This window comes from Pipistrellus kuhlii, unplaced genomic scaffold (assembly GCF_014108245.1).
Source record: "Pipistrellus kuhlii isolate mPipKuh1 unplaced genomic scaffold, mPipKuh1.p scaffold_m20_p_24, whole genome shotgun sequence".
Classification (NCBI taxonomy): Eukaryota; Metazoa; Chordata; class Mammalia; order Chiroptera; family Vespertilionidae; genus Pipistrellus; species Pipistrellus kuhlii.
In genome coordinates this window covers 5,330,416-5,358,398 of record NW_023425523.1, presented here as the reverse complement: position 1 = coordinate 5,358,398, position 27,983 = coordinate 5,330,416, and the positions used below count along the sequence as shown (strand labels likewise).

At 37.3% G+C, this 27,983-nt stretch overlaps 1 protein-coding gene and 1 long non-coding RNA gene across 5 annotated transcripts; one reads left to right on the top strand and one right to left on the bottom strand.

The window, feature by feature from the left end:
- Nucleotides 1–11: 11 nt before the first annotated feature.
- On the top strand, nucleotides 12–27,463 carry STXBP3 (syntaxin binding protein 3). 4 transcript variants are annotated; one of them, XM_036452764.2, is made up of 19 exons: nucleotides 12–157; nucleotides 3,887–3,936; nucleotides 4,551–4,632; nucleotides 6,818–6,894; nucleotides 8,566–8,644; nucleotides 9,981–10,081; nucleotides 11,856–12,010; nucleotides 13,715–13,805; nucleotides 15,200–15,324; nucleotides 18,100–18,195; nucleotides 18,328–18,385; nucleotides 18,485–18,550; nucleotides 19,977–20,057; nucleotides 20,900–21,038; nucleotides 21,307–21,413; nucleotides 21,946–22,038; nucleotides 22,856–22,941; nucleotides 23,059–23,183; nucleotides 24,870–25,008. In XM_036452764.2, exons 1-18 carry the CDS (start codon nucleotides 109–111, stop codon nucleotides 23,144–23,146), a joined length of 1,623 nt encoding a protein of 540 aa, XP_036308657.1. In that variant the 5' UTR covers nucleotides 12–108; the 3' UTR covers nucleotides 23,147–23,183; nucleotides 24,870–25,008. The 4 variants fall into 4 exon arrangements, with proteins under 4 accessions (XP_036308657.1, XP_045442906.1, XP_036308655.1 ...); XM_036452762.2 differs by lacking the exon at nucleotides 23,059–23,183 and adding an exon at nucleotides 26,736–27,463 and having other exon boundaries at nucleotides 14–157; nucleotides 24,870–25,018; XM_036452763.2 differs by lacking the exons at nucleotides 12–157; nucleotides 23,059–23,183 and adding exons at nucleotides 2,014–2,228; nucleotides 26,736–27,463 and having other exon boundaries at nucleotides 24,870–25,018.
- Nucleotides 27,255–27,953, bottom strand: LOC123652983. The gene is made up of 2 exons (XR_006742585.1): nucleotides 27,858–27,953; nucleotides 27,255–27,575 (listed from the first exon to the last, which is right to left on the bottom strand). It is a non-coding gene; the product is annotated as an uncharacterized LOC123652983 (long non-coding RNA).
- Nucleotides 27,954–27,983: the final 30 nt, after the last annotated feature.

Genomic DNA, 27,983 nt, shown 5'->3' with positions numbered 1-27,983 from the left:
GGCGGGCGCGGCCGGCGGGGGCGGGGCCACGGGAGCGCCCCGGAGCCCAGCTGAAGTCGGTGGCGAGCCAGCGGGAGGCGGCGGCCGCTCCTCCGCAGCGACGGGAAGATGGCGCCGCCGGAGCCGGAGCGGGGGCTGAAGAGCGTCGTGTGGCAGAGTGAGTGCGGAGAGGCCGGGGCTGAGGGAGGCGGCCCGGCCTTCCCGCCCCGGACCGGCTTCCTCCGGGGGAGCGGCCGCGGGCACTTGTTGCTTCGGGACGCGCGTCCCTGTCAGGACCTCTTCCTCCTTCCCGGCCCCGCTCCGCCGGGAGGGGCGGGGCGGGCGGCGGAGGCGGCCTTCCTGCGGGCGCCCGGCACCCCCGCGGCCCCGCGGGGAGAGCGCCCGGCCCCTGCGCGGGCCCCGGCCGCGCCCCCGCCTCCCGGGGCCGCTCCAGGCGGCGATGTCGCCGCCGGACGGACAGTCGGAGCCCTGTTTCCCGCCCCGCCCTTCCCCTCCCTCCCCGGCCGCCCTCGGAGCCTGCTGCCGCGGTGTGCAGTGTCCTTTACAGACAAACAAACAAACGCACGGTCAGGACACCGCCTCCTCCCTCTGTCCCCGGAGGCGCCCACTTGTCCGCAGTGGCGGGGCCATTGGGATGACGGGCTCTGGGCCGCTCCCGGCTCTTAGGGCTGGACCACTTTCTTTTTTCTCTCTCTCTCTTTTAAAATGTATATCTTTATGGATTTCAGAGAGGAAGGGAGAGGGAGAGAGAAACAGAAACAAACATCAATGATGAGAGAGAATCATGGACCGGCTGCCTCCTGCACGCCCCCTACTGGGGACCGAGCCCGCAACCCAGGCATGTGCCCTTGGCTGGAATCGAACCTGAGACCCTTCAGTCCATAGGAAAGATGCTCTATCCACTGAGCCACACCAGCTAGAGCGACTGGACCACTTTCTGGGTCGCCATCCAGGAGGACTTTCCTAAAAGTGGTCCCCCCAGTAGGCTGTCAGGTGGGAAACCGTCCTTGCCCGGCATGGCTGGGAGCAGAGTGAGGGTCCAGCAGTGGGAAGGGAGCAGCATCTATCTAACGAGGATTTCTGACGCCCGGCTCGTTTAGCAAAGACCCCCTATGACTGAGTTAAAATTCTGGGAGTTGCACAGAATTCCTTGTGTGAAACCGAAATTCCAAATCAGTCACTGGCCTTTGTGCTTCACACACCAGGTACGAAAAACAAGTGTACGAAGAGAAAGGAAAAGAAAAAAGAGCTATGAAACCATCTTTTGGGAAATTGGATAATGATAAGGTTGCATTTTGTTTCTCAGTATGTGTGAGGCTGGCTTTGAAGATATGGTAATGTCTTAAAGTTGCAAGGGCAGTTAAATATGTCTATGAGAAACAGGGTGATGAGTTGTGCTGTATAAGTAATTTCTAAGCTATGGAATGGTCCTTAGCACCAGCATTTATCAGAAAGAAAATAAAGAAAAAGTTAATGAGAGTAATTCCAGAGAGGGAGCATTGAGAGGTAACACAGGTTCCAGCTTGAGCTGTTAGCATGAGGTGGCACCAGGGTGTCCGGATGGAGTGTAAGATAAGACAGGAGACTGAATGGGAGAAAGAGAGATAATAGTTTAAAATAGTTAAAAGATCCCTTAGGATTTTTTTTAAAAAAATATGTTTTTATTGATTTCAGAGAGGAAGGAAGAGGTAGAGAGAGAAGGAAACATCAGTGATGAGAGACAGCATTGATTGGCTGCCTCCTGCACGCCCCACACCACTGGGAATGGAGTCCACAACCCAGGCATGTGCCCTGACCGGAAGTTGAACCTGGGACCCTTCCGTCCAAAGGCCAATGCTCTGTCCACTGAGCCGAACCGGCTAGGGCCCTTAGGATCTTTTTTTTTAAAAAAATGTGTTTTTATTGATTTTAGATAGAGAGAGAAACATTGTTTCCCGTACCCAACCCAGGGATTGAACCTGCAACCTGGGCATGTGCCCTGACCTGACGGTTGAGCCGGCGACCTTTGGCGACCTTTCAGTGCACAGGAGGACGCTCACCCAAGTGACGCAGACTGGCCAGGGCAGTTCTTAGAGTCTTGGCGTAAATAGGGACATAACCGGAAATTCAAGATGATGCTCATTCACCATTTAGGGAGGAGAGAGAGAAGGAGAGAAGGGGATGCCTATGAGATCCCGTAGTAAGAGGCGACAGGGTCTGAAAGAAATGATGAAGGAATCTCCTTAGAGGTAGGCAGTCGTACATTTGACTGGGAAAAGGTTTTGCTAGTTTGAAGATAGTACAAAAAGTTAAATACCCTTCAGTTCACCCACCAGGTAGGGAGAAGGGAACAATGTTTTGAACAATTACTCTGTGCCAGGCACTCTTAACATATATTAAAACCTAATAAATTTTAATATCTGATTCATAGCTGTTATCATAGCTGCCCTATACAAAATAGTCAAAAGTCAAAACAACCCAATGTCCATCAAAAAATAACACGTGATATGTTCACACAATGGAATATCATTAGGTAATAAAAGGGGGGGGGGAATATTGATGTGAAAGAGAAACATCAGTTGATTAACTTCCATAGGCGTCGCAACTTGGATTGAACCCCATACATACAACCTGTTCTCGACACTGGGCCACACCAGCTGGGGCTATAGAGGGATTTTTTTTATTAAGCTTTTTATTTTTATTTTATTGATTTTTTACAGAGAGGAAGGGAGAGGGATAGAGAGCTAGAAACATCAATGAGAGAGAAACATTGATCAGCTGCCTCCTGCACATCCCCCACAGGGGATGTGCCTGCAACCAAGGTACAAGCCTTTTGACCGGAATCGAACCTGGGACCTTTGAGTCCGCAGGCTGACCCTCTATCCACTGAGCCAAACCAGTTTTGGCTATAGAGAGATTTTTGACTCCATAGAGGTGGTGCCTCTAACTCCCTGAGTTGTTCAAAAGTCAACTATAATATGGTATGCAAATTATCTCAACAAAGCTATTTAAAAAACCTGACAGCTATTATAGACATAGCTTTCAAACCCTATATTAGTTTTGAAAACCATTTCAAGGAACAAATTAATAACTAGAGGCCTGATGCATGAAATTCGTGCAAGAGTAGGCCTTCGCAGCCTCTATCCTGCGGCTGTAGCCCTGCTTCGTCTGGTCTAATTAGCATATTATGCTTTTATTATTATAGATCAAGACTGAATACTCATTTATATCATAAAGTGATACATGTTCTTGAAAATTGTAATTAATAGTAAATTAGGAAGAAAAAACTTAGCCAGTTTTTTAAAAAACTTTTTTTTATTAATCCTGACCTGAGGATATTTTTCCATTTGATTCTTAGAGGGAGTATAAAGGAAGGGGAGTGACATGATCAATGTGAGAGAGACACATACCGTAGGTTGGTTGCCTCATGCATGAGCCCTGACCTGCAACCCAGTATCTTCCCTGGGACTGGAGTCGAACTGGCTAGGCCACTTACCCAGTTTTGATTGTCAGATGTAATTCAGCAATGGGCTAGTTAGGGATTTTCCTATGGGTTTTTTTGTTTTACTTTGTTTATTTGGGATTTAAGTAAATAGGAAAAAACAAATTAGATAACACTTTTGGAAATATTTTCCAGGTGTTTATGTACTTAATATGTTAGCCTTTTTTATTATTCTCTTATTCTCAGAAGTTTAAAAATGTAGTTTCAATGTTACTATATAGGTTAGGTATTAAAGATAAACTGGAATTTTACATAGAGTTTAACAAGTATCTATGCTTTTTATGTAGCTTAGCAGAATTTTATATTGGATGTTTTCCCAGCCATCTTGGACATTTTGAATAGTTATCCTATTATTGTATTTCTAACTGTTGGTTAAGATTCCTATATAATTTTTTTTTTTTTTATAAATAAAAGCAACAGTGTTTGATGACTGCAAGAAAGAAGACGAATGGAAGGTAGAATTTGCATATTTTATGGCCCTTAGATTGACCTTCAGTATATTGTCCTTATTGTACTTCTATCAGCTATAGAGTCTGGAACCATACCACTTTGTTCAAATCTTAGTTTCACTTAATAGCTGTGGCCTCCTGGGAAAATTATTTGATCTCTTCATGCACCTGTTTCCTTGTCTATAAAATGGGGATGGTAGTACCTCATAGAGTAGTTGTTAATATTAAAATAAATTAATCTATGTAAAATGCTTAGAACAGTGCCTGGAACAATTATTATTCTTTTAATTATTTTTTTTAAAAAGTGGCATTTTATAATTTTAAGAAAATTTATTAAACATAGCATACATTTAAATTGAACGTTCTCTGCTTCAAAGTGGAAATATTTCCATTTGCTCACTTGTATATAAAACTACATGCATATACAAAGAAACAGTCTCTGGATCATGCTTGTTAGAAGATGAATTGAGATCATTTTGCCTACTGTCCTCATATTTTAATTTTATGTTGTAAAAGGATTACGTATAAGTTTGAATATGTTTAATGGATTAAGTTATTTTTGTGTGAATTTTTAGCAATCAAATGTTTATACTATTTTTTTTATTTCTATTCAATTTAAGATAATGCTTTTAGATGAATTTACCACGAAGCTTTTGGCATCGTGTTGCAAAATGACAGATCTTCTAGCAGAGGGTATAACTGGTAAGTGTTACCAATACTCATCATGAAAACATTTTTATTGTGATTGGGAAAGCTTGAAGTATTGATACATTTTAGTTAATAATTGTGTTTCTAAGGGGGTTATGGTTTTGTTTTTAATAACTGTAGCCTTAATAATTACACTAGACATTTTTCTTTCTTTTTTTTATGAATCTTTAAAATAACCTATGTAAGTCAGGTTTTTTTCCCCTCTCAGTTGAGATATATATTTAAGTGCTTCTAACCAAGACTAAGTCAGTTCCCTGTTGAGTTAGTTCTCAAAATTTTCTTTTATAATAAATTCTCACCCCAAGATATATTTATTGATTTTAGAGGAAGGGAGAGAGAATGAAAAAGAAAAACAACATCCAAACAAGCAAACATCATTGTGGGAGAGAAACATTGATCGGTTGCCTCCTTCAGGTAGTCTAACTTGGGAAAGAACCCGTAACCTTTTGGTGTATGAGCAATGATCTAACTAACTGAGCCACACTGGCCAGGGCAATAAAATTTACTTATTGATTTTTATATATAAAATAATCTTTTATTGTCAGTTACATATTCAGTTTGCAATCTTTATTACCTTCAGTGGGAAAAGCTCTAACTTAAGTTTTTTAAGTTCCCAGAGGATATTCCCATGTGAAACTAGAGTGAGAACCATTTGGTAATAATTGTGAAAGTACTATGAAACTTCAGAACCATTTTGCACTATAAGGAGGTTTTACTGAATTTTTGTTGACTATTTGTTTCCCACTATTTATTCAGTATTGATAGACTAGAGGCCCGATGCATGAAATTCATGCAAGGGTAGGCCTTCTTTCCCCACGCTGCTTGTGCTGGCCTCCCTCTGGCTACGCACCCAAGCTTCCCTCAGCTGCCAGCAGTTGGCCCTGCCCCCAGCCCACCCGGCTTTGGCCTGGGCTCTGGCCTTGTCCCACTGCCAGCCCTCCCTCCCCCCTTGATTGATCACCTCGCTGGTCAGTGGCCTGGGCCTCCCCCCAACCAACTGCATTGCACCCACCTGGCGGCAGTGCGTGTCATTGTGTGGTCATCCTCGTGGTCATTCCGTTGTTCAGTCGATTTGCTTATTACGCTTTTATTATTATTATTTTTTAAATATATTTTATTGATTTTTTATAGAGAGGAAGGAAGAGGGATAAAGAGTTAGAAACATTGATGAGAGAAAAACATCAATCAGCTGCCTTTTGCACACCCCACACTGGGGATATGCCCATAACCAAGGTACATGCCCTTGACTGGAATCGAAGCTGGGACCCTTGAGTCCACAGGCTGACACGCTTTTATTATTATAGATACTTTTCAATGAAAGGATTCTGTGGCCAAGTAAGTTTGGGAAGTAGCATTAAACAAAACTAACCAGGTTTCTTCAGGACTTTTGGAGTTTTTATGTGCCCTCGGGTACAGGTACAGGTACAGTGTTCAGTTTCTAAACGTATTTGGCCACAGAAAGCTTTTGTTGAAGAGCATGTCATAGGGCTGGAACCATGGAGCACATTCCTCTGGGCTGTTCTCGATGTCCTCCAGAGTCCTCCAGGTTTATGGTGGGTTTTTATTTTTATACTTTATAATATTAATGTATGGTTTTAAAAGAATAAGAGTTAATTAGGGAACTATTTAAAGGATATTATAGAACTGTAGTTAAAAACTTGGGCTTTGGAGTTGGACAGACCTGTGTGGGAATTCTGTCCACCTTTCTGTCTATGTCACTTGGACAAGTTACTTAACTTCAGTTTCTTCATTTGTAAAATACTTATAAGGTTATTATGAGATTCAACAGATAATTCATGTGAAGTGCTTAGCCTGGTATCGGTATCATACTCGCTATTATAATAGAGTGTTTAAAAAAATAAATACATAATTTAATTTTTAATGCATTTTCTTGATTTCTTCATGGCCTGTTGATTGCTTATGCTGGTAGACCTAACTATGAAATAGCTGCTTTATCTTTTTATTTTCATGATGAACACTTAGCCCAGAGTTTAACCTTAGGAAAACACATTTTTAAGACTTCTATACTTTATCAAATGAAGACAAAGAAAAGTTTAAACCTAAGATATGTAAATCTGTTTCTCTATTATTATGAGTAAGAAGTATAATAAAGTTTACTTTAAAAATGTTTTGAATGTATAAATATTTGGTTATATAAAATAATTTTCTTTTTTGTTAGTTGTGGAGAATATTTATAAGACTCGGGAACCTGTCAGACAAATGAAAGCTCTTTATTTTATCTCTCCAACATCAAAGGTGAGTATTTTGTATCTTTAAAAAGTATGTTCTTTAATATTTTCACTGTTAATATGATTTTCTCATAAAAAAGTCAAGGTAATAAAATACCCTTTATTAGAAAAATAGTGACATAACTGGTTTGCTTAGGAAAGCTTTTCTGTTAAAAGATTGTTTTATTTGTACTCTTCTCACTAAGAATGTTGAAGTAAAAAAATTCCTATCTCCCTCATGAAATATGAAAGCAGAATTTAATTGTATAAATTATTAGAGTTCCTTTGAATTACTTGTTACTTATACAGATCCTATTCAGCCATAATTGTTAAGAGGATGGAAATGTACTTTATTTATTTATTTATTGATGTGTTGTTGTTTTTTATTGACTATGGTATCACATAATTGTCCTCATCCTCCCATTCCCATCCCAAACCCCTCCCTACATATGCCCTCACCCCCCTGTTTTCCATGGCCACTGGTTAGGCTTATATGCATGCACACCAGTCCTTTGGTTGATCTCTCCCTCTTAGCCCCACTCTCCCCTACCTTCCCTCTGAGGTTTGACAGTCTGATTGGTGCTTCTCTTTCTCTGGATCTGTTTTTGTTCATCAGTTTATGTTGTTCATTATGGAAATGTACTTTAAAGAAATAGTCTTAGATTAATCAATTTATCTTAGTTCTCTCATACATGATGTATGAATGTGTGGGTGTAATTTTTTTTTATGTTAAAGAAATTTCTTTGGTTTGTAATTCAGCAACCACCTATCTACTAGTAAGTGATGAAGCTGCTAGAGAGAGGAAGTTCAATAATAGAGAAAATGTGCATCTAGCGAAATGTAGCTGCTTAGAGAGAAGGCTGACAATCTGAACAGAGAAACGGCACAGAAGGAGATTCTAGTTAGCACATAAAAAACTTTCTGAAGCTTTTTTATTATAGATATTTTTAGGATTTCTCAGTTAAATAGTTAATTGAAGAAGAGAATAATTACTATTGAAATTTGAATAAGTAGCCTAGAATATCAGAATGACTATCTCAAAGCAAAAATAAAACAAAGTCCTGAACTAATGGGGGAAAGAGACTTGGAGGATAGATCCATGAGATCTATCAGAAATATGGTTCTAGGAGCTCCAGAGGAGGAAAAGGGACAGAGGAAGGAGAGAGCATTAAATCTTGGTTATTTTTTACTTTCAGACCACTGTGTCTTTACAGCTAGCAGTGTTAAGTCAAATTCCACCACACTGTATTAACTCCCATTCCTCCTTCTTGCAGTCATCTACCCTCTTCTTCGTTTTCATACTAATCTCTTGAGAGTTTTAGCTCCTAGCTCACTATCACTCTCTCAACACTTCTCCAGTGGTAGTCTCAGAGGTTTCAGTATCTGTGTGGATAATACTTCAAGTTCGTTCGCTGACTTCCCATTCCTTCATCTATTGTTTTCAGTGGTCTTGTCTTCTGTGTTGCTGCAGCTTCCCAGCCTTGTGATCAATCATTCCTAGATCTCCTCCATCTTAGTACGTTTCTAGCTGCCACTGGCTAAACAGCATAACATCTTATTAAATAAGTTTATAAATTAAACTTCTACACAGTTAAGGTTTTATTTTATCATTGAAACAAAATAATCTCAGTTATCTTAAAAGCTAGTATACTTAGATTAGTATTTAATAAAATATATATTGACATCTAATTTTTTTAAGTCTGTAGACTGTCTTTTACGTGACTTTCCAAGTAAGTCGGAGAGTAAATATAAAGCGGCATACATATACTTCACTGACTGTAAGTAGCTTTGTAAAAGTCATTGCTTCATTATTTAAAATCCTTATATATGCCGATACTAGTGACTTTCTACTTATTCTAATTAGGTTACAAAGAATAAAAAATATATGATCATATATATTCTAATTCATGATAAAGTGATAGAAAATTAAAATAAATCATCTCAAACTAGTTTCAAAAGACAATCATTTTTGCTGGTATACAGAGGTGGGGGCTGGTGGAGAGGCCATCCCTCAAATTATGTGCTAATGACAAGAAGAATTCTTTTTTAAATTGAAGTTTCAATTGGGGATTTGATTATATAATAAGAAATAAGATCCTTTGGGAGGGCACTAGAGAAATTGCCCCTATTAAGCAAGTATTAAAGGAGAAAATCAGTCACATTTATCTTACCAGGCCATATGTTCAGATAGGAAGCACCTAAATGAAAGAATCAGAGAAGTCCAGAGACACATATAATTCTGTTTTATGTTATTATATTACATAATTACATTGCAAAATAAAAATGTCATTGATCTAAGTTAGATCTTGGTCTCTGCTATTATTTTTAGTAGTATATTATTATTCCTGTTACTTATTATTTATGTCATGCCTACTATTAGTATGCATTTTTTTTAAATGTTACCCATAAGTATTTGTCACTTAGATTGCCTTATTATAGAGAAATTCATGTCTATAAAATTAGTAAATTTTAATGAATGTGAAGCCTCTTTTAACTTAAGGAATCTTGAGGCTAAATAACTCCATTTAAAAGCCACTTCATGTTAGGAGCCAATGGCTGATATTCTAACCTAAATTTAATGGAACTGTAAATAGATAGGTTAAAAAGGGGAAGAAAAAAAATGGGCTCTAAGGTCCAGAACTTACTTGTTTAGAATTTCCTAACATCAGAGAAGTTCTTATAATTAAAAAAGAATTAACAGTTTATATGGTATGATTACACCTAGTGGCCAACTTAGAAAAGTAGTGCAAATTCCTAAGAAGTTCTGAAAAATCCTAGAAAATTTTGTTGTCATGAAGTAAGATTTTATTTTTCTTCCTGACAGTTTTAGTTTGCTGTGTTAGCAGCTATTTAAGGAAATATATTTTAGGTTATGGTGGACATAAATAGGGAAAACAGAATTTCTGGAATCGCCTCTTGACTAGAATACAGATGCTCTATAAAGTGAAGAACAATATTTTTATGTATTATTTCTGTTCTTATGACAAATTACATTGTAAAAGTCAATAATTTATATGTAAAATAAATATTCCTAGGTGTTGAATGATTTATCCAAATGAGTAAAAATTTACCTGGAGTTATATGCTTTGATGTTTTTTCTTTTTTTCCTTCTAGTTTGCCCTGATAGTCTCTTTAACAAAATTAAGTCTTCTTGTTCCAAGTCCATAAGAAGATGTAAAGAAATAAATATTTCCTTCATTCCACATGAATCTCGGGTACTTTCTGTTTTTTTAATTTTTTAAATTTTTGTTCATAATATATTTTAAAATTTTGTTTTATGAGCTTATTTGTTAATAAGGTATATTTTACTTCTATATTTGTAATGTTTTACTTATTAGATATTAGGTGAATTTTGAGTAGTCCACAAATAAACATTTTATATGATGAAGGGAAGAACATAAGTGCTTTATTAGAATATAACATTAATAATGAAAGTGGAGCTTAAATTTCACATCTGCCACTAGGTCCTGTGTATGTCAAGTTTTATAGCACAGATTATGAGATCAAATGATTTTTAAAAAAAAGTATATTTTATTGATTTTTCACAGAGAGGAAGAGAGAGGGACAGAGAGCTAGAAACATCGATGAGAGAGAGACATCGATTAGCTGCCTCTTGCACACCTCCCACTGGGGATGTGCTTGCAACCAAGGTTCATGCCCCTGACCAGAATCAAACCTGGGACCCTTCAGTCCGCAGGCCGACGCCCTATCCCCTGAGCTAAACTGGTTTCGGCAAGATCAAACGATTTTGAGTACAACCTTTATTAGATGGCTGAGCAGCACAGACACAAGGTTTAGCTACAGCTGAATCTCAGTCCATGTTCAGGCTGCTGCTGGTTGTGATGGCTTAGGTGCAGAGGAATGAATGCCTGTGTGTGAAAGAAAATGCAAGGAAGTTGGTTGATAATTCATCAGTTTACCTACAATGGTTATTATAGACCTACTTTTACACTCAATTCATTATCTTAGGCCAGGAGGGATCACAGTTTTTAAAAAACTAAAATAAAAATTAGTCTACTGATAAACTCTCAACCCTAGTTAGAGAGCTGCTTCTTTCATATCCTTCAAATACAATAATAGTAAATCTCTAACCCTATTCTTTGCACATAAGTAAATACTTTCATTAGATGAATAAATATGACTGTGAGGTCAGAGTATATATGATAAGACCAATGGCACATTGTTGTGGCTTATTAGGAAGTATATCTCTATTTTAAGGACATGAAGAATGTAAGAAAAATATATATATCAACTATGGAAAATTTCTAGATTATTCTCTAGAACAGCGGTTTGCCGCTCTGTTGACTAATGAGTTTGCTGACCACTGCAGGTTAAAGACATAAGTACATTATTAAAACATTTTTTAAGTGTTTTTCCCTAAGGTAGTGGTCGGCAAACTCATTAGTCAACTGTTCTAGATTATTAGTGTATACCATATATATAGACCAATTTTGGCTTTGTTGTATTTCTTTGTGCTAGGTATTAGATCTTTTTAAAAATTGACTTTAGAGAGAGAAGAAGGGAGAGAGAGATAAAAACATCAATGCATCATTGATAGGTTGCCTCCTACACACCCCTTACCGGAATCAAACCCATGCACAAATATCTTTGTACATATAAAGATATTTGTGCATGGGTTGACATTAAACCACTGAGCCACATTTGGTGGACCAGTTATTAGATTTTTATTTGACTACCTCAGAGTCCTTCAGCTGTTGCACAGTTAGTGAAAAGCTGTTTATGAAATAAGATCTGAAGGAAAGAAGTAGACTAAGCAGGAAAGGAAAGTCAGAAAAGAAAGGGTGAAATCCAAATGACAGAGAAAATGAAATTTGATTATGGTAAAGACACAGTTGTTTCAGAAAACAGCATGTTTAGTGCAAGTATTTTTTTTTAATGGCCCAAATAATAGTCGCATTTATATATATATTTTTATAAATGAAGTCTCCACATTGACAGTGTAACTTTTTTTTTTTTGGCCTCATTTAGGTATACACTCTTGATGTACCAGATGCATTCTATTACTGTTACAGTCCAGATCCTAGTAATGCACACGGAAAAGATGCTGTAATGGAAGCAATGGCTGAGCAGATAGTTACCGTATGTGCTAGCCTTGATGAAAATCCCGGAGTAAGGTATAAAAGGTAAGGCACTTAATAGTCTGTTCATGTTATGTTTTCTATTTTCTCTCCAGGATAGAGGTAAGTAATGTCTGTGCTAGGTAGATTAGTTTGCAGAATTTTCCTTGAAAGATTATGCTGTAATTATAAATTTATTTATTTATTTATTTTTAAATATATATTTATTTATTGATTTCGGAGAGGAAGGGAGAGGGGGAGAGAGACAGAAACATCAACGATGAGAGAGAATCATCGATTGGCTGCCTTCTGCATACCCCTGAAACCCAAGCATGTGCCCTTGGCCAGAATCGAACCCAGGACCCTTCAGTCCGCAGGCTGACACTCTATCCACTGAGCCAAGCCGGCTAGGGCTGTAATTATAGGTTTAAAGTGTGAGGTTTAAATTTCAGAGTGACGAACAGCCTCTGTTACTGAATTTCAGTGCTTAAATTTGGTGTGATTTACAGGCTTTTTTCCTCCCGTGAGTTTAAGGAATGCTTAGAGGAAATGTCTTTGTTATATAGGAGCTATAGTCTGACATTCATTTTTTTATATATTATTTTTTATTAATTTTTTTAATTCTCACCCAAGGATATGTTTTTCATTGATTCAGAGGAAGGGAGGGAGAGGGAGAGAGAAACGTTGATGTGAGAAAGAAAAATCCATCACTGTCCTCCCATATGTGCCCTGACGGGGAATCAAATCTGTGACCTTGCATGGGACAACATTCTAACCAACTGAGCCACACCAGCTAGGGCCAGTAATTATACTTTTAGATGTAATATATCTAGAGAAACATGCACATGGTGCTATATGTACAAAGATATTTATTTCAGTGTTGTTTGCAATAGGATAGGATGGAATTGAGAATGATTTAAATACCCATCTTTAGGGAAATGGGAATGAATATATAGCATCCATTATAATTATTTGATAGACATATATATAGAGAGAACTAAATTTGAATAAATTTGATGTATGTGACAACGTAAATAGGTCTCTTATATATAACAGTAAAAACATACACTGATAAAACATTCATAGTCCAGCTGGTGTGGCTCAATGTGTTGAGCTTCATCCCATGCTCCAAAAGGTTATCAGTTCGATTCCCAGTAAGGACACATGCCCGAGTTGCAGGCTTGATCCCCAGTAGGGAGTGTGCAGGAGGCAGTTGATCAATGTATCTTTCCCTCTCCCTTCCTGTCTCTCTAAAACAAATCAATAAAAACATATTTAAAAAAAGAAAGGAAGGGCGGGAGGGCAGGGAGGCAGGGAGGCAGGGAGGCAGGGAGGGAGGGAAGGATGCTTATTGTCAGGTCTGCTCCCCTTGTATTGCAAAAATCCAAAACAAAACACACGCACATATACATATAAATAAATAGCAGTATTGGCAGGAAGAACACACATCGAATTCATAACAGTGGTTTCCTTGGGAGTGGGGAGGTGGGAAGTAGAGGTAGGGAAGAAGGCCAGGAATTGGAAGGGGAATAAAGGGAACTGTACTTATATTTATAAAATTTTCTTTATATTAAAAAATCTTATGTACATACAATAAGGTTTATATTTATAAAATCCAGACAAAATTGGTATAACATTATATTTGACATATTATTATCTGAAGTTTTCCCTTTTATAAAATTTATTAAATTAATTGCATTTTAAAATTCAATTTTATGATATGTAAAGTGTCTTGAAAGAAAGATAAGTGAACATTTTTTCCATTTCTAGTAAACCTCTAGATAATGCCAGTAAACTTGCCCAACTTGTTGAAAAAAAACTTGAAAACTACTACAAGACTGATGAAAAGAGCCTAATAAAGGTAATGTATATAAGGCAGATAGTGATTATGCATAAAGTCTGACTTATTTCTTTATAAACCAATGAAGCTATTGTTTATTTTTCAATATTGATTTGGGAGCCATTAACATAGATCCCCAATATTGATTTGAGAGTCATTAATATTCTGTAGATGGTAGTGGAAACTCTAATACACAGTGAGGTTTAGGGGAGAAGATAGGGGTTTTGTAGGTACTGTGTTCAAATCCTGGTCTGCCATTTAATTAATAGATATGTCAATTTGGGGACATTATGTAGCTTTTCTTATCTACAAATTTCTTATCTAAAAAGAATAATGAGATAATACCTATTTTATAAAGTAGGGTTAACTGAGTTAATATATGTAAAGTTCTTAGAATAAACAGTTAATAAATACAGTTACTCCTGTTATTACTAGCTCTGTGACCTTGGACAAGATTATTTATTCTGAGTTGCCTTTTTATCTGTGAAATGGATAATATAACGTATGCCTTGCTTGGTTGGTATGAAGATTAGGTGAGTTATCATGTGTTTGGCATATATGGTAGTTTAATGATTGGCAGCTGTTACTATCTTATGAAGAGAGTATAAAGTAATCAGAGGTCCAAACCTGGGGAATCCCAGCAGTTAGGCGTGGGTTGGAAAATGAAGAGCCTGACAGAGGTGGTGCCACTGGGCTGGGAAGCCATATTACAGTAGCTAAGGAATGAAAGGAATAACTAGATTGTTGAGAAGAGGAGATGGTGAAGGAAACCATCAATTATAACGGTTTGTGATAAGTGGAATGAAAGGATACAGAGAATGTAACGGGAACATGGGTTGGGACTCACTCTCATTTTAACTGGGGTCCTGGAAGGCATCTGGAACAATAGGCCCTTGTGCTTGAAGAATGAGTATAAGTGATAGAAGAGGAATTGCACTGCTTGGATAACAGGATATTTTGGGCAGAGGCCTAGAGAAAAGGCAAAATTCACAAACACCTTGGCTAGAATGGAGAGTTTATAGCTTAGTTATACTGTTAGTTTAGAAATTTAAAAGTTACTATTTTTTGCTTTGGAGGCCTAGCAAAAGCTGTTGTTGGTTGTAGTTATGAAGATAATGGCTCAGTACACATAGTAATCAGCAATCAGTAAATGTCTGTTGAATGAGGGAAGAGATACACAATCAATATATTAGTAAATATCCTTTGTTCCTTAATGATTTCAGTGAAAAAAGGCAAAATCCGCAAAAATACATAAATAAAACTCATCTTTTCCATTCTTCCTTCCTGAAAACTACTCTTTCTTTCAAATGACAGAACTTAGGAAAAATCTGCTTTTGTTTTCTAAGATAGTATAAAAATGTGTTACATAAAGAAATGGAAGTTTTTTTTAAGATAATTTTATCTTGTTATTCCAGGGTAAAACTCACTCCCAGCTCATAATAATTGACCGTGGCTTTGATCCTGTGTCCACTGTCCTGCATGAACTGACGTTTCAGGCAATGGCTTATGATCTACTGCCGATTGAGAATGATACATACAAGCAAGTATAACTCCAAGGGCATCAGAAGGGCATAAACAAACAGGATAAGATATGAGCAATTAATGATTCTTGAAGGCACTACAAATCTAAAGTCTCTGTAACCTTTTTTATTTAGGGCCTTTCTCCTCTTGCTGCTATAATCAGAATACATTTAGTGTCTTAACCTTGTAAGTTAATGGGTAATCTGATGGCTTTGAAACTTTTTTGATGTATTTGCTTGAGCACAGTAGAAAAAAGTGAAAATTAGTTTTTTGAAATTTTAGGTTTAATTTAGTAATTTTAATAGATTAAAACTATCTAAACACTTATGATAATTATACTTAGTATTTTTTCTTAAACCAAATATTATTAAACTGATTTTGTATTTTTCTTTCTTACATTTTTATTTGCATATTGATCAAACTCTGGCTTTCTCCGTGTTATTTGTATTATTAGATGACATACAGAAATCATCATAGCTATTTTTCTAATTTAAAAGTAGCATCAAGCAGTTTATTCAGAATTTTCAAAAGAGATTATTATTACCTCTCATCCTTTAGGTCTCTAAACCTGCATTGCCTAATAAATTTACAAAAGGATTAAACTGATGAACACTAAAGAATTTGGTTTCAGACTTTAGACATACATTTCAGACATTAGCAGTATGTAGCACAAAGAGATCAAGTAATGGGTACTTTTCATAAATTATATTAATTTTAACCAAGTATTTAATATACTTATCTTCCTAGGTTTGCTAGTAAGCAAAGCAAGGTTTAATCTTTTTAAGAGTAAGAGAGATTTATTTATTTTTTTTAAAAATCAATAATTCCTTTTTTATGAGTCAAAGAAGTCCAGGGGTAAGACTAGATGGAGGCATAAACTCCCTGTGGTTTGTGATATTTCAGTATTTTTAATGGAAATAGAAAACAAAGCAGGAAATGCTAAGTATCTTAATTTTTGTTTACAAATCAAAGGTTAAAGATATTCTGTAACTACAAATGGCATTTTGATGACAAAAGGGCTGTTATCCCCAGGTGCAGCCTTATAATTAAGCACATGCATTCTACCTTGGAGCCTCTGTAATTAAGACCGCATAGGTAGATGCCTTTATAGGCGGGACCTGTAATATTTGGGGCGGTGGAAATGATTGTATTCATATAGCAGAAATTAATATTGTATTTATTGTCCACAGTCCAGAGCTGGGAGAGCTCAGTGCTGTTCTTCCTAATCTTGGCTCGGGGTATTGACAGTCCCCAGGATGATGGAACCTCCCCAGCTCCCCCGGGAAGGGGGCTATCTGTATAAAAAGAAGGGAGAACGTTTGGGGAAGCAGTCGGGAAGCCCATTTTAAGCAATTTCATGAACCCCTTGAATTGCTGCTTGCTTCAGTAGAACTTATTAAAGCAATCACAATTTTTTTACTGCATTGTTTTTCTCTCATCTCCTATCCCATTCTTCATTTTTAAGTTGAATTTATTGGGGTGACATGGTTAGTAAAATTATATAGGTTTCAGGTCCTTTCTCATTCTTAAAAGGAGATGATTTTATAGGATTAGGGAAGAAGAATATACAAACAAATGATATATGTTTGTGAATTTTGTACCAACTCTGAAACAACGCAAACATTTCTATTCTTCATTTAGTGGATGATTGATAGTTGTGCTAATGGTTATCAGAACATCAAAATCGTGCTTAAGCAGTTAGAATAAAAATTATTAATATATTCAGTCTTGCTCTTTTAAGTATTTTTTATTGATTTTGAGAAAGAGGAATGGAGGGAGAGAGAGAGAAATATTGTTGAGAAAGGGAAATAACAGTCGCTGCCTCACACACACCTCCTACCAGGAATTTGAGCCCATAACCTGGGCATGTGCCAGGGAAGCAAACCGGCACAGATGACGTCCAGCCAATGGAGCCACACTGAGCCAACCATGGCACATAGTCTTTTTTTTAATATATATACATTTTTTATTTATTTCAGAGAAAAAGAGAGAGAGAGAAACATCAATGATGAGAGAGAATCATGGATTGGCTGCCTCCTGCACACCCCCAACTGGGGATTGAGCCTACAATCTGGGCATGTGTTCTTGACCGGAATTGAACCCAGGACCCTTCAGTCTGCAGGCCAATGCTCTAGCCATGAGTCAAACCAGCTAGCACCACAGTCCTGTTCTTAAAGTTGATTGTAGAACATTGAATTTTTGTTTTATAGAATACCATTTTGCTAATCTAAAAGTCTATAATAATGACAGCTAACTCTAACTTTTGACAGTAAAAATGTCTTAGTAGGATTAAGTCCTTGGCTTTTTAAAAATGTATTTTCATTGATTTCAGAGAGAGAAGAGGAAAGGGAGGGAGGGAGGGAGGGAGGGAGGGAGGGAGGGAGGGAAAGAGAGAGAGAGAGAGAGAGAGAGAGAGAGAGAGAGAGAGAGAGAGAGAGAAAGAAACATCAATGATGAGAGAGAATCATTGATCAACTGCCTTCTGCATTCCCCTATCAGGAACTGACCCACAGCCTGGGCGTGTGCCCTGACTGGGAATCGAATCCTGACCTCCTGGTTTATAGGTTGACTCACAACCACTAGCCAAGCAGCACTTTGATTTTTAATGTAAGGATTGCAATAAGCCTTAGTTTTGAGTAGGTATTTACTACTATTCATTTTCCCCAAAAAAATAGTGGATATGTACTCTTCAGTTCTTGAACTGTGTATTAAAATTTTTGTGTGTAAAAATATTTCTTCAACTTTTTTTGGGGGGGAGGATAATTAAAAGTTTTATACTTGTGTCTACGTGTAGATATAAAACTGACGGGAAAGAAAAGGAGGCAATCCTTGAAGAAGATGATGACCTCTGGGTCAGAATTCGACACCGGCATATTGCAGTTGTATTAGAGTATGTGAACCTATTTTAATTTTTATTTCATATTTTTGGGGATTAAATACATGAAAGTACAGTTTGTAATCTTAAAATGTCTCTGTAAAGAATTACACCTTAGTAATTTAAAGAATTCTCTCAATTTGACAGGGAAATTCCCAAGCTTATGAAGGAAATTTCATCAACAAAGAAAGCAACAGAAGGAAAGGTAAGAATGAATCTTATTTAACTTTCAAGTTGATTAAGTTGTTACATAGAATAACTGAATCATAAGTTTAATTTTAAAATGTTTGATTTTTTTTCCTAGCCATCACTTAGTGCTCTTGCCCAGCTAATGAAAAAGATGCCGCATTTCCGAAAACAGATTACTAAGGTGAGCAGTACTGTATGTGAGATACTTTATCATTTATTAGTCTACCTAGTTTGGTAGTCAGGTGTAGCAGTGGGTGTCATGAACACTTAGTGTTAGTTTTCCTGTAAAACCTTATTCTAGTTCTGAGAAATATCCTAAGTAAGCTTTCCAATAGTATTCTCTCTGTATATAATCTAGATTTATCCATATCCAGCTTAGACTTCTTTATATCTTTGTCTTGAATAGCCATACAGAGAATGTTTAGCATTTATCAACTTAATAAGAAAATTAAAAATTGGTTCAACTGTGATTGTTATTCTACTTGGTTCTTTAAATTAATAGATTTAAAATTGGTTAAACTATGTGGGCAGATAAACTGTTTGCTGCCCCAGTTATTCTTACAAGTTATTATTGGAATAATTTTTATATATTTTTATCATATTGCACGCAAATTAAGAACTAATATAAATTCAGACTTTTCTGGGCTTTTAAGAACTGGACTTTTTTTTCCACCTTATTTTTCATTACTCAGAAACCCAACACAAATCCAGTCCTTTCATTTTATTTATTTATTATTATTTTTTTAAATATATTTTATTGACTTTGTACAGAGGAAGGGAGAGAGATAGAGAGTTAGATACATCGATGAGAGAGTGTCATCCATCAGCTGCCTCTTGCACACCCCCTACTGGGGATATGCCCGCAACCGAGGTACATGCCCTTGACTGGAATCGAACCCGGGACCCTTTAGTCCCCAAGCCGACGCTCTATCCATTGAGCCAAACAGGTCTCGGCTCCTTTCATTTTATTTAATCTTTTCAAATACGTTTTCATTGATTTCATAAAGGAAGGGAAAGGGAGAGAGTGTTGGAAACATCAGTGATGATGATCATCCCTAGCTGCTTCCTGCTCACCCACTGCTGCGGCTGGAGCCCACACGCTGGCCTGTGCCCTGACCGGGAATTGAGCTGGGACCTCCTGGTTCATGGGATGCTCCACCCCGAGCCCCCCGGCCGGGCCCCTCGCTTCATTTCTTGCTGTCTGTTGATCGTCCCCTGGAGGTCATGTTGATTCTCATTCCCCCCCATTCTGAGTGTATGTACACGGTACTTCCTTTCCATCCAAACCCATACTTCCCTTCAGGCCAGTCTCAAAAGTTTAACATTGCACACACAAGAAAAGGTGAAAATGCTTTAAATCAGTGATTTTCAACTTCTTCATCTCATGGTACAAATCTGAGGGGCAAGTGTGGAAGGTATTTTGATTCATTCACACTAGACGGCTATTGTTGTGTAGGCTCTTAATCACTTTTTTGTTTGACAATCTAAGGGAAAAGAGGTCAGTGCTCCTGATTAAATAATCAGGTATTGCTATGTTTTAAACATTCTGTGGTACACCAATTGAAAATGACTGCTTTAAATTACTGATTTTTTTGTTTGTTTTTCAGCAAGTTGTCCATCTTAACATAGCAGAAGATTGCATGAATAAATTCAAGTCTAATATAGAAAAGCTCTGCAAAACTGAACAGGTATGTACAGTCAGAAATACCTGTGTTCGTAATAGATTTCCTGAGAGAGCTTCCTAAGATAAAACCTAGCTTTGCTCAAAACAGTGTGTCCAGAATCACAGAATCTCTCTTAGAAGGGGACTCACCTAGGCCATACTGAATACATCATGCCCCACCAATTAACAAGGAGCTACATATGGTATCAATAGTAAGCAACTCCCTCCTACTCTGTGATCATGCCCTTGCAATTGAATGGGATGACTTGAGTGTTTGGAGCATTGCTCCAGGTAGCATTGTTGGCAGGCCTTCCTCAGGGCGCAGTATCAAACATGGCATCCTGCAGAGCACTGCACAGGCACATTGAATCTGTTAAGGAGGCTCCTTTGTAGTGCACATCTTAATTCCCGCCAGGCACACTTCAAGTGCCCAGTAGCCGCATGTGGTCAAGGCCACCCTGGTCATTGCACAGGTTTATGGTGATGGTTTTCTTTTTCTCTGAATTATTTTTTGATTTTTTGCACTTTCTGCAATCAGAAATTTGCAAGTGATGCCCACATTTTCCTGTGAAACGTCATCAGTATACCATTAAAATAGAGCAAGATTTTGCCCAGCTGGTATTGCTCGGTGGTTAGGCATCAACCCATGCGCCAAGAAGAGCTGGTTCGGCACATGCCAGGGTTGCGGGCTAGGCCCCAGTGGGGGTCCTGCAGGAGGCAGCCGATGGATGTTCTCTCTCATCGATATTTCTATCTCTCCCTCTTCTCTCCCTGAAATCAATAAAAATATCTTTTTTTGAAAATTTAGCAAGATTTTTAACTGAAATGAACTTGGGTTATAGACCACTGACTGTCATTTTCAATAAGGACCTGGCACTGGGAACTGATGCCGAAGGACAGAAGGTGAAGGATTCCATGCGAGTGCTCCTGCCAGTTCTGCTCGGCAAAAACCATGACAATTATGATAAAATACGAGCAATCCTGCTCTATATCTTCAGTAATAATGGTAATGGAGACTTTGTTCATTTTCATAAATATATTAGAGTACCCAGCTCTAAAATTCATTATAATAAGTGGTTTACTAAGGTAATTAATGGTGGTAGCTGAAGTTGGTTAAGATAAGGAAAGGGAGAAATATGAAGTTTAGGGAAGACTGAAGGATATATAATTTAAATCTTTGCTCTTTATTTAAAAAGCATTATTAATAGATACTACCTAAAACCTAGAAGTGATTGTGGTAGCAATTATATAACTCACATTTTTACTTATCTAAGGAACAACAGAAGAAAATTTGGATAGATTGATCCAGAATGTAAAAATAGAAGATGAGAGTGACATGATTCGTAACTGGAGTTACCTTGGTGTCCCCATTGTCCCCCCGGTAAGAAATCTTACATTCTGTATGTACTTACATGTGTACATGTGCAGTTATTTACATTTAATGTCATCTTACATGGGTATCCACGTGGATAGTTTTCTAAATTTTACTCCAAAGATTTGGTAAATAAAACATTAACATTTTGTTTTTCATATATGAGTAATTTAGACAATTACATCTTCCTGGTGAATTTGTCTCTTAGAGCTTCTCTTGTAATTTGCTATTGATGCTTTTCTCTTTATAATTAATTTAAAACAAATTTTGAAAGAACTCTATTTAGAATCTCTTTTCCCATTAAATTCTATAGCCCTTTCAAATAAACGTATTTTCTGGTCCTATTATAAATTTTATCCTTAAAGCAAAAAATACTGTGAAATTATATGTCCACAACTATTCATAATAGGCATTTCCAATCTTACTTTTAAGTAGTACAACATAGTATTTGCTGTAAATTAAATATCTTTGTTAGAAAACTTAATAAAAGGATACCACTAAATAAATTGTTGATTTTTAACCCCCCCGCCAATTATATTAGTCTCCACAAGGCAAACCGTCAAGAAAGGATCGGTCTGCAGAAGAAACTTTTCAACTCTCTCGATGGACACCTTATATCAAAGATATTTTGGAGGTAAAATTCATTAAATTTTACTTATTCCTTGAATGCCCTCCTGTAGAGCATTCTTAACTGTTTATAGTTTACCTGTCAGGCTGGGCGTATCTACAGTTAGGAATTGTCTGCAGTCCTGGGAGGTTCACCAAAGAAGCCTGTATCTGGGGTCAAGGGAGGAGAGGAAGCTCTTGATTCTTTCCTTGAAGACCTCAAACACACACTACTGGTTGCCTCCAAATAAATAAAATCAACACACATGCTTTATGGGAAAAACTCTTATTTTAAATAACTTTATGTAGCAGATATACAAATAATTTATTTGAACGAAAATCCAAAAAAAAATAAATATTTATATATAACCACTGCTAGAAAGTGTTAGACTCCAATATTCTTGGAAATGTATTTGTGATTAAAATGTAAACCTCACTATGGTTTGCTGTTATATTCAACAGATGGTTTGTGCCTTTAGTATTGTTCACTTAGAAAATATTCAATTATAGGAAACTGGAAAATAAATTAATAAAAATTGTTTTATGAACTCAGTCAAATCACGACATTGATTATTCAGTCAAAATTACTAGTACATAGTTCATTTATTTCAATTTTCTTTTGACTTAAACTGCAATTTCTACTTTCCTTTAGTATCTATTGTAGTTGGATATAATTTATTACTATGGTTTTTTTGTTTTGTTTGTCTAACTTTATTATTATTTATATATCCTTAAGATTCTTAATTATAAATACAAATTTTTAAGTTTTATGCAAAACAGACAAGTAAATAAAAATATCTTAGAATTTACATTTTCTTGATTTTGTTAACTCTTTTCCTCCATAGGATGCCATTGATAATAGATTAGATTCAAAGGAATGGCCATATTGTTCCCAGTGCCCAGCAGTGTGGAATGGCTCAGGAGCTATAAGGTAAAACCTATAAAGATTTTGTGTGGGAACCAAGAGTGTATCTAGTTTCTGTTCCATCTTTCAAAACTAGCCACGAATTCTTTCCCTTTTCCTGTTACTACCTCGTTGTTCCTTAAGATGGAAGATGGAAACCATCATCCCGAGGCTGGACAGACTGAGAGCATTTGAAAAAGTGTACTGTGGGCTCCGCCACTGCAGGGCTTAGAGGTCAACTAGAGCATGGATTCTAAGATGACTGTTGGGTACTTACTTTTACAAACTTAAAAAGGGAGAAATTAAGTTTTATTCATATATTCTAGCACACATATAACTTATAAACTAATATATATTTTAATAGATGCATAAAATATTTTGAGATATTTATTTACTTTTCAAATAAAAGCTCAAACTTTTTACTAGTGGGGCATAGGAACAAAAAATGGTGGTCCCCATGATCTAAACAGTGCTCCAGGAGCACTTTCTGCAGTGAGGGAAGTGTCCTATAGCCGCACTGTCAGCCACGTGGAGCTGCTGAGCACTGTATGTGACTAGTGTGACTAAGGAACTGAAATTTCTATTTTATTTAGTTTTAATAAATTTGCGTAGCTTCATGTGGCAAAGTGGCTGCTGTATTGGACAATGCATATCTAAAGCAATCTGGGGGGAGAAAATGGTAGAAATAATAGCTATTATTTATTGAGTGTTTTTGTGGTACCAGATTCCATACTTCGTGTATTCTATTGTTATGTTATTTCATTTAAACTGAAAACAACCCTTACAGTTTAGAGAGCAGTTAAGTAACTTACTGAAAGTTATAACTGAATTAGAAAGCAGAATCAGAGTTGAAACTCTGGTCTAATTCTTTTTTTTACAGCTTTATTGAAGTATATATAATTGACTTAATAACTTTGTATATGCTTTGATGCATTTAAAACCAACTTGATGTTTTGATATGTATATATTGTAAAAAGATCACTACAAATGTACCAATCACTTTACATAAGTATTGTTCTTTTATATATTTTTGTGTGTGTGTGGTAAGAAGATTTAACTTAAGATCTATCCTCTTAGCAAATTCCAAGTATACAATGCAGCTTTGATTACTCTGGTTACCCTGCTGTACATTAGCTCTCTAGAACTTAGTCATCTTGCACTGTGTTCCCTTTGACCAACATTGCCTCATTTCCCATTCCCCTCAGCCCCTGGCAGCTAACATTCTGTTCTCTGCATCTGTGAGTTTGACTATCTTAGATTCCACATACAAGTGAGATAATACAGTATTTGTCTTTATTTCACTTAAACTAATGCCCTCTAGGTCCATTTATATGATATAGTTGCAAATGGCAGAATTCCTTCTTTTTGTAAGGCTGAGTAATATCCCGTTATGCATACACACCACATGGTTTTTATCCACTTGCTTGTCAACAGACATTTAGGCTATTTTTTGTCTTGGCTATTGTGAATAATGCTGCTGTGAATATGGGAGTAAGGTGTCTTTAGTACCTCCCACCATCATACTCGACTGACTTTTAGCAAGGGATGTCCCAATACCACATCAGCTCCTGCGAACTCCCCACCCCACCATATCTTTAAAATCCTATTGTTTTACCACTATTTCCCTATTTCTTTAACTTCAAGAAGCCAGAGACTTCAGGTATATTACTTCTTCAAGGGAAATAAATAAGAGAGGGACTTAGCTCTATTTTATAGGTAAACATGCTGAGCTAGATTATTAGTGATTTGTCCGAACTATCAGATCAAAATTAATCTTGAAGTGGGACTGTGCTGCCAATTCTTGGTGCCAAGTTCTTTCATACATAGTTAAGTCATAACTTAAAATTATGTCACCGGTGCCAAATCTGAATTTGCTTGAGTTAGGCTTTTTGAAAAGTCTGTAAGCAGTAAGACTTTGGGAGCATTTGTATTGTTTTTATTTTTTTATTTTTTAGTGCTCGCCAGAAACCCAGAACTAATTATTTGGAAGACCGAAAAAATGGGTCCACACTGATTGTTTTTGTTATTGGAGGAATTACGTACTCTGAAATGCGTTGTGCTTACGAAGTTTCTCAGGCACACAAATCCTGTGGAGTTATTATTGGTAAGACTTGTTTGCCTCTTTTCTATTACATTAAACAAACTCTAAATGTAAAAATATATATGTAAAAGTTTATCCTGTACTTTACATTTAGAACTAAATTGTTGAAAGCTGGACAACTTGTTTTAATCATAGTGTATTTCATCTGATGTACTAGAGATTTTTCCTGGTTGTCCTTTGGGTAATTTTATTTTTAAACTAGTGGCCCGGTGCACGGGGATTGGGGGGGAGATCCCTCAGCCCAGCCTGCATCCACTTGCAATCTGGGACCACTGGCTCCTAACCGCTCATCTGCCTGCCTGCCTGGTCACCCCTAACAGCCTCTGCCTGCCTGCCTGGTCACCCCTAACCACTTTGCCTGCTGGCCTGATCAACCCCAGCTGCCCCAACTCTCCCCCGCCCCCCTGCCAGCCTGCTCACCCCCAACTGCCTTCCCCTGCTGGCCTGATTGCCCTTAACCGTCTCTGCCTTGGCCCCACCACCATGGCTTTGTCTGGAAGGTCTCCCAGTCTAATTAGCATATTACCCTTTTATTAGTATAAATATATTATATAGGATAGGATTGCTTAAATGGGGGAGGAGCCTTTTTCAGCAGGAGGAGATGCTCTTGGCAGACAAAAATACATAATCCCTATATCTGGACTGATAGTCAGCCATATGCACTATAATGCCAAACTAGTCTTTAAAAAATTGAACCGCTTTCTTACACCTTACACCAAACAGCTGTTGCCCTTAAAACCCTGCTCAGTTCCCACCTTAGGTTCTGCCTTTGCAGTTCACCCAGATTAGGTTCTGATTGGTTGGTTTCTATGCCAGTAAGTATCTCCGGGCCTGATCACAGAGGCAGGGCTGATCAGCAGACCCCACGGACCCCCGGAGAGAAAGAGGCACGGCTGCTGGCCAGGCCTGGAGAGAAAGTGAGAGGCAAGGGCTTATCAACAGCTGCCGTGGAGGCTACGGATCAGACTCTGCTTCTCTCTCCCGGCCTCTCTCCGGGCCTGACCCGCAGCCCTCTCGGCAGTCAGTGCTGGGTCGCTGCATCCTCAACAGTGGCAGCCAGTGCTGTGGTGACCCAGCACTGACTTCTGGTCAGTCGAGCAGAACCTGGGTTTTTATATTTTAGGATATTCGTTTTTTGAGGGAATGAGCTTCAAATTATTACATTCTTTAAATATTAGTACATATATCCTTTAAAGCGTATGTTCTTTATTTTTCTTGCTCTCATCGTTAAATAATTTTGGAGACACTTCTACAGAAATATTTTTAGTTGTTTTGTGAATGTGGACTTGACATTGTCAAAGGCTGTATATGGAATTTAGTTTTAAGAATTTTAGTCAAAGCCACTGATATACAAACTCTCCTGACCCCAGCCTCAGTCCTCAGCACTGCCTAATGGTTCTCTGATTGAACAGTGACTGTTCTTGTCACGAGGGTAGAATAACCTCCAGTTTTGCTCCCCAGTTTAATCGATAGATAGTACAAGGTAGACAAAGCACCAGGAGGGGGCAGTATTTCTGAAGGTTTACTGAGCATGTTTAATGTAGAGGAAGGATTGAAATACTGCAGTATAGACAGATTTCAGGAAGGTGTCCTATAGGAATTTTGTTAAAATGCTCCAGGTTATACTAACTTTGTATATTTGAAAGACAGGACAATATAGTTAGCCAAAGAAAATCGATTTAACTGCTGGCCTCTGAAAATTTACCTTTTTTCCTACCAGGTTCTACCCATATTTTAACACCCAGAAAGCTGTTGGATGACATAAAGATGCTGAATAAATCCAAGGATAAAGTCTCCATTATTAAGGATGAATAGTATTTGGGATGGGGTGGTTCTTATTCATTCTTCCAACTAAACTAGATCAGGACAGTGTTGCTTTTATACAGTTTCAACAATGTAAATATTTTATGGAATAATGACTTTTCAAATATATTTCTTTAAAGGACTGCTTATGGTTACATATAATTGGATTTGACCCTTTTAATTTAAACATTGTTGATATTTTGTTGCTGATAAGAAGAAATATTAAAATGCTTTTAAAAGGACATGTTTTCAGCTTTGGAATAGAATATGAGTTGTCGGTAATTTTTTACAGACACCTATGTACATACTAATGACTTGTTAGATACTTATCTGTTTTATACTGAAGTATAGTTTTTGGGGAAAGGATGATTTTAAATTGAAAAGGTTATAAAATTAAAAACTGTAAATGTGTTTGTATGATATAGATTTATACATGTATACATGAGATTTTTCTTTCAACTGAAATTTATAATTTCCTATATGTGTAAAATAATTCAGTTGTAAAATTAGATTTCACAGTATGTACTGTCTTGCTAGATACTTCTAAAGAACACAGTTTTATATAACTTTGAAATCATATATGTTTAAATTGGAAAAACAAAAATACTCACGAATATTCTAAGAAAAAATAAATATGTAGTTACAGAATTATCTCTGTGTTGGGTCGGGAGAGGTAGAGGAAGTCTGAAAGTTCCAAGTCAAGGAATTAGAAGAGAGGAAATGCACCAGAATCGTCCCACCAAGGTAACCCATTAACCTTTTTTTTTTTTTTTTTTTGAATACTCTGAAGGATGACAGTTTGGTAGTGTTTTTTTTTTCTTTTTAATATATTTTATTGATTTTTTACAGAGAGGAAGGGAGAGAGATAGTCAGAAACATCGACAGAGAAACATCGATCAGCTGCCTCCTGCACTCCCCCAACTGGGGATGCGCCTGCAACCAAGGTACATGTCCTTGACCGGAATCAAACCTGGGACTTTTCAGTTCACAGGCTGACGCTCTCTCCACTGAGCCAAACCGGTTTTGGCAACCCATTAACTTTTTAAAAAGGAATGTAATATATGTGTAAGGTTGGTAGTTCTGTTGCCATGCACTCCTTGACAGCAGGGATATGTTCTGAGGAACGTGGCACTAGGGAATTTTGTCCTTGTGTGGATATCACACA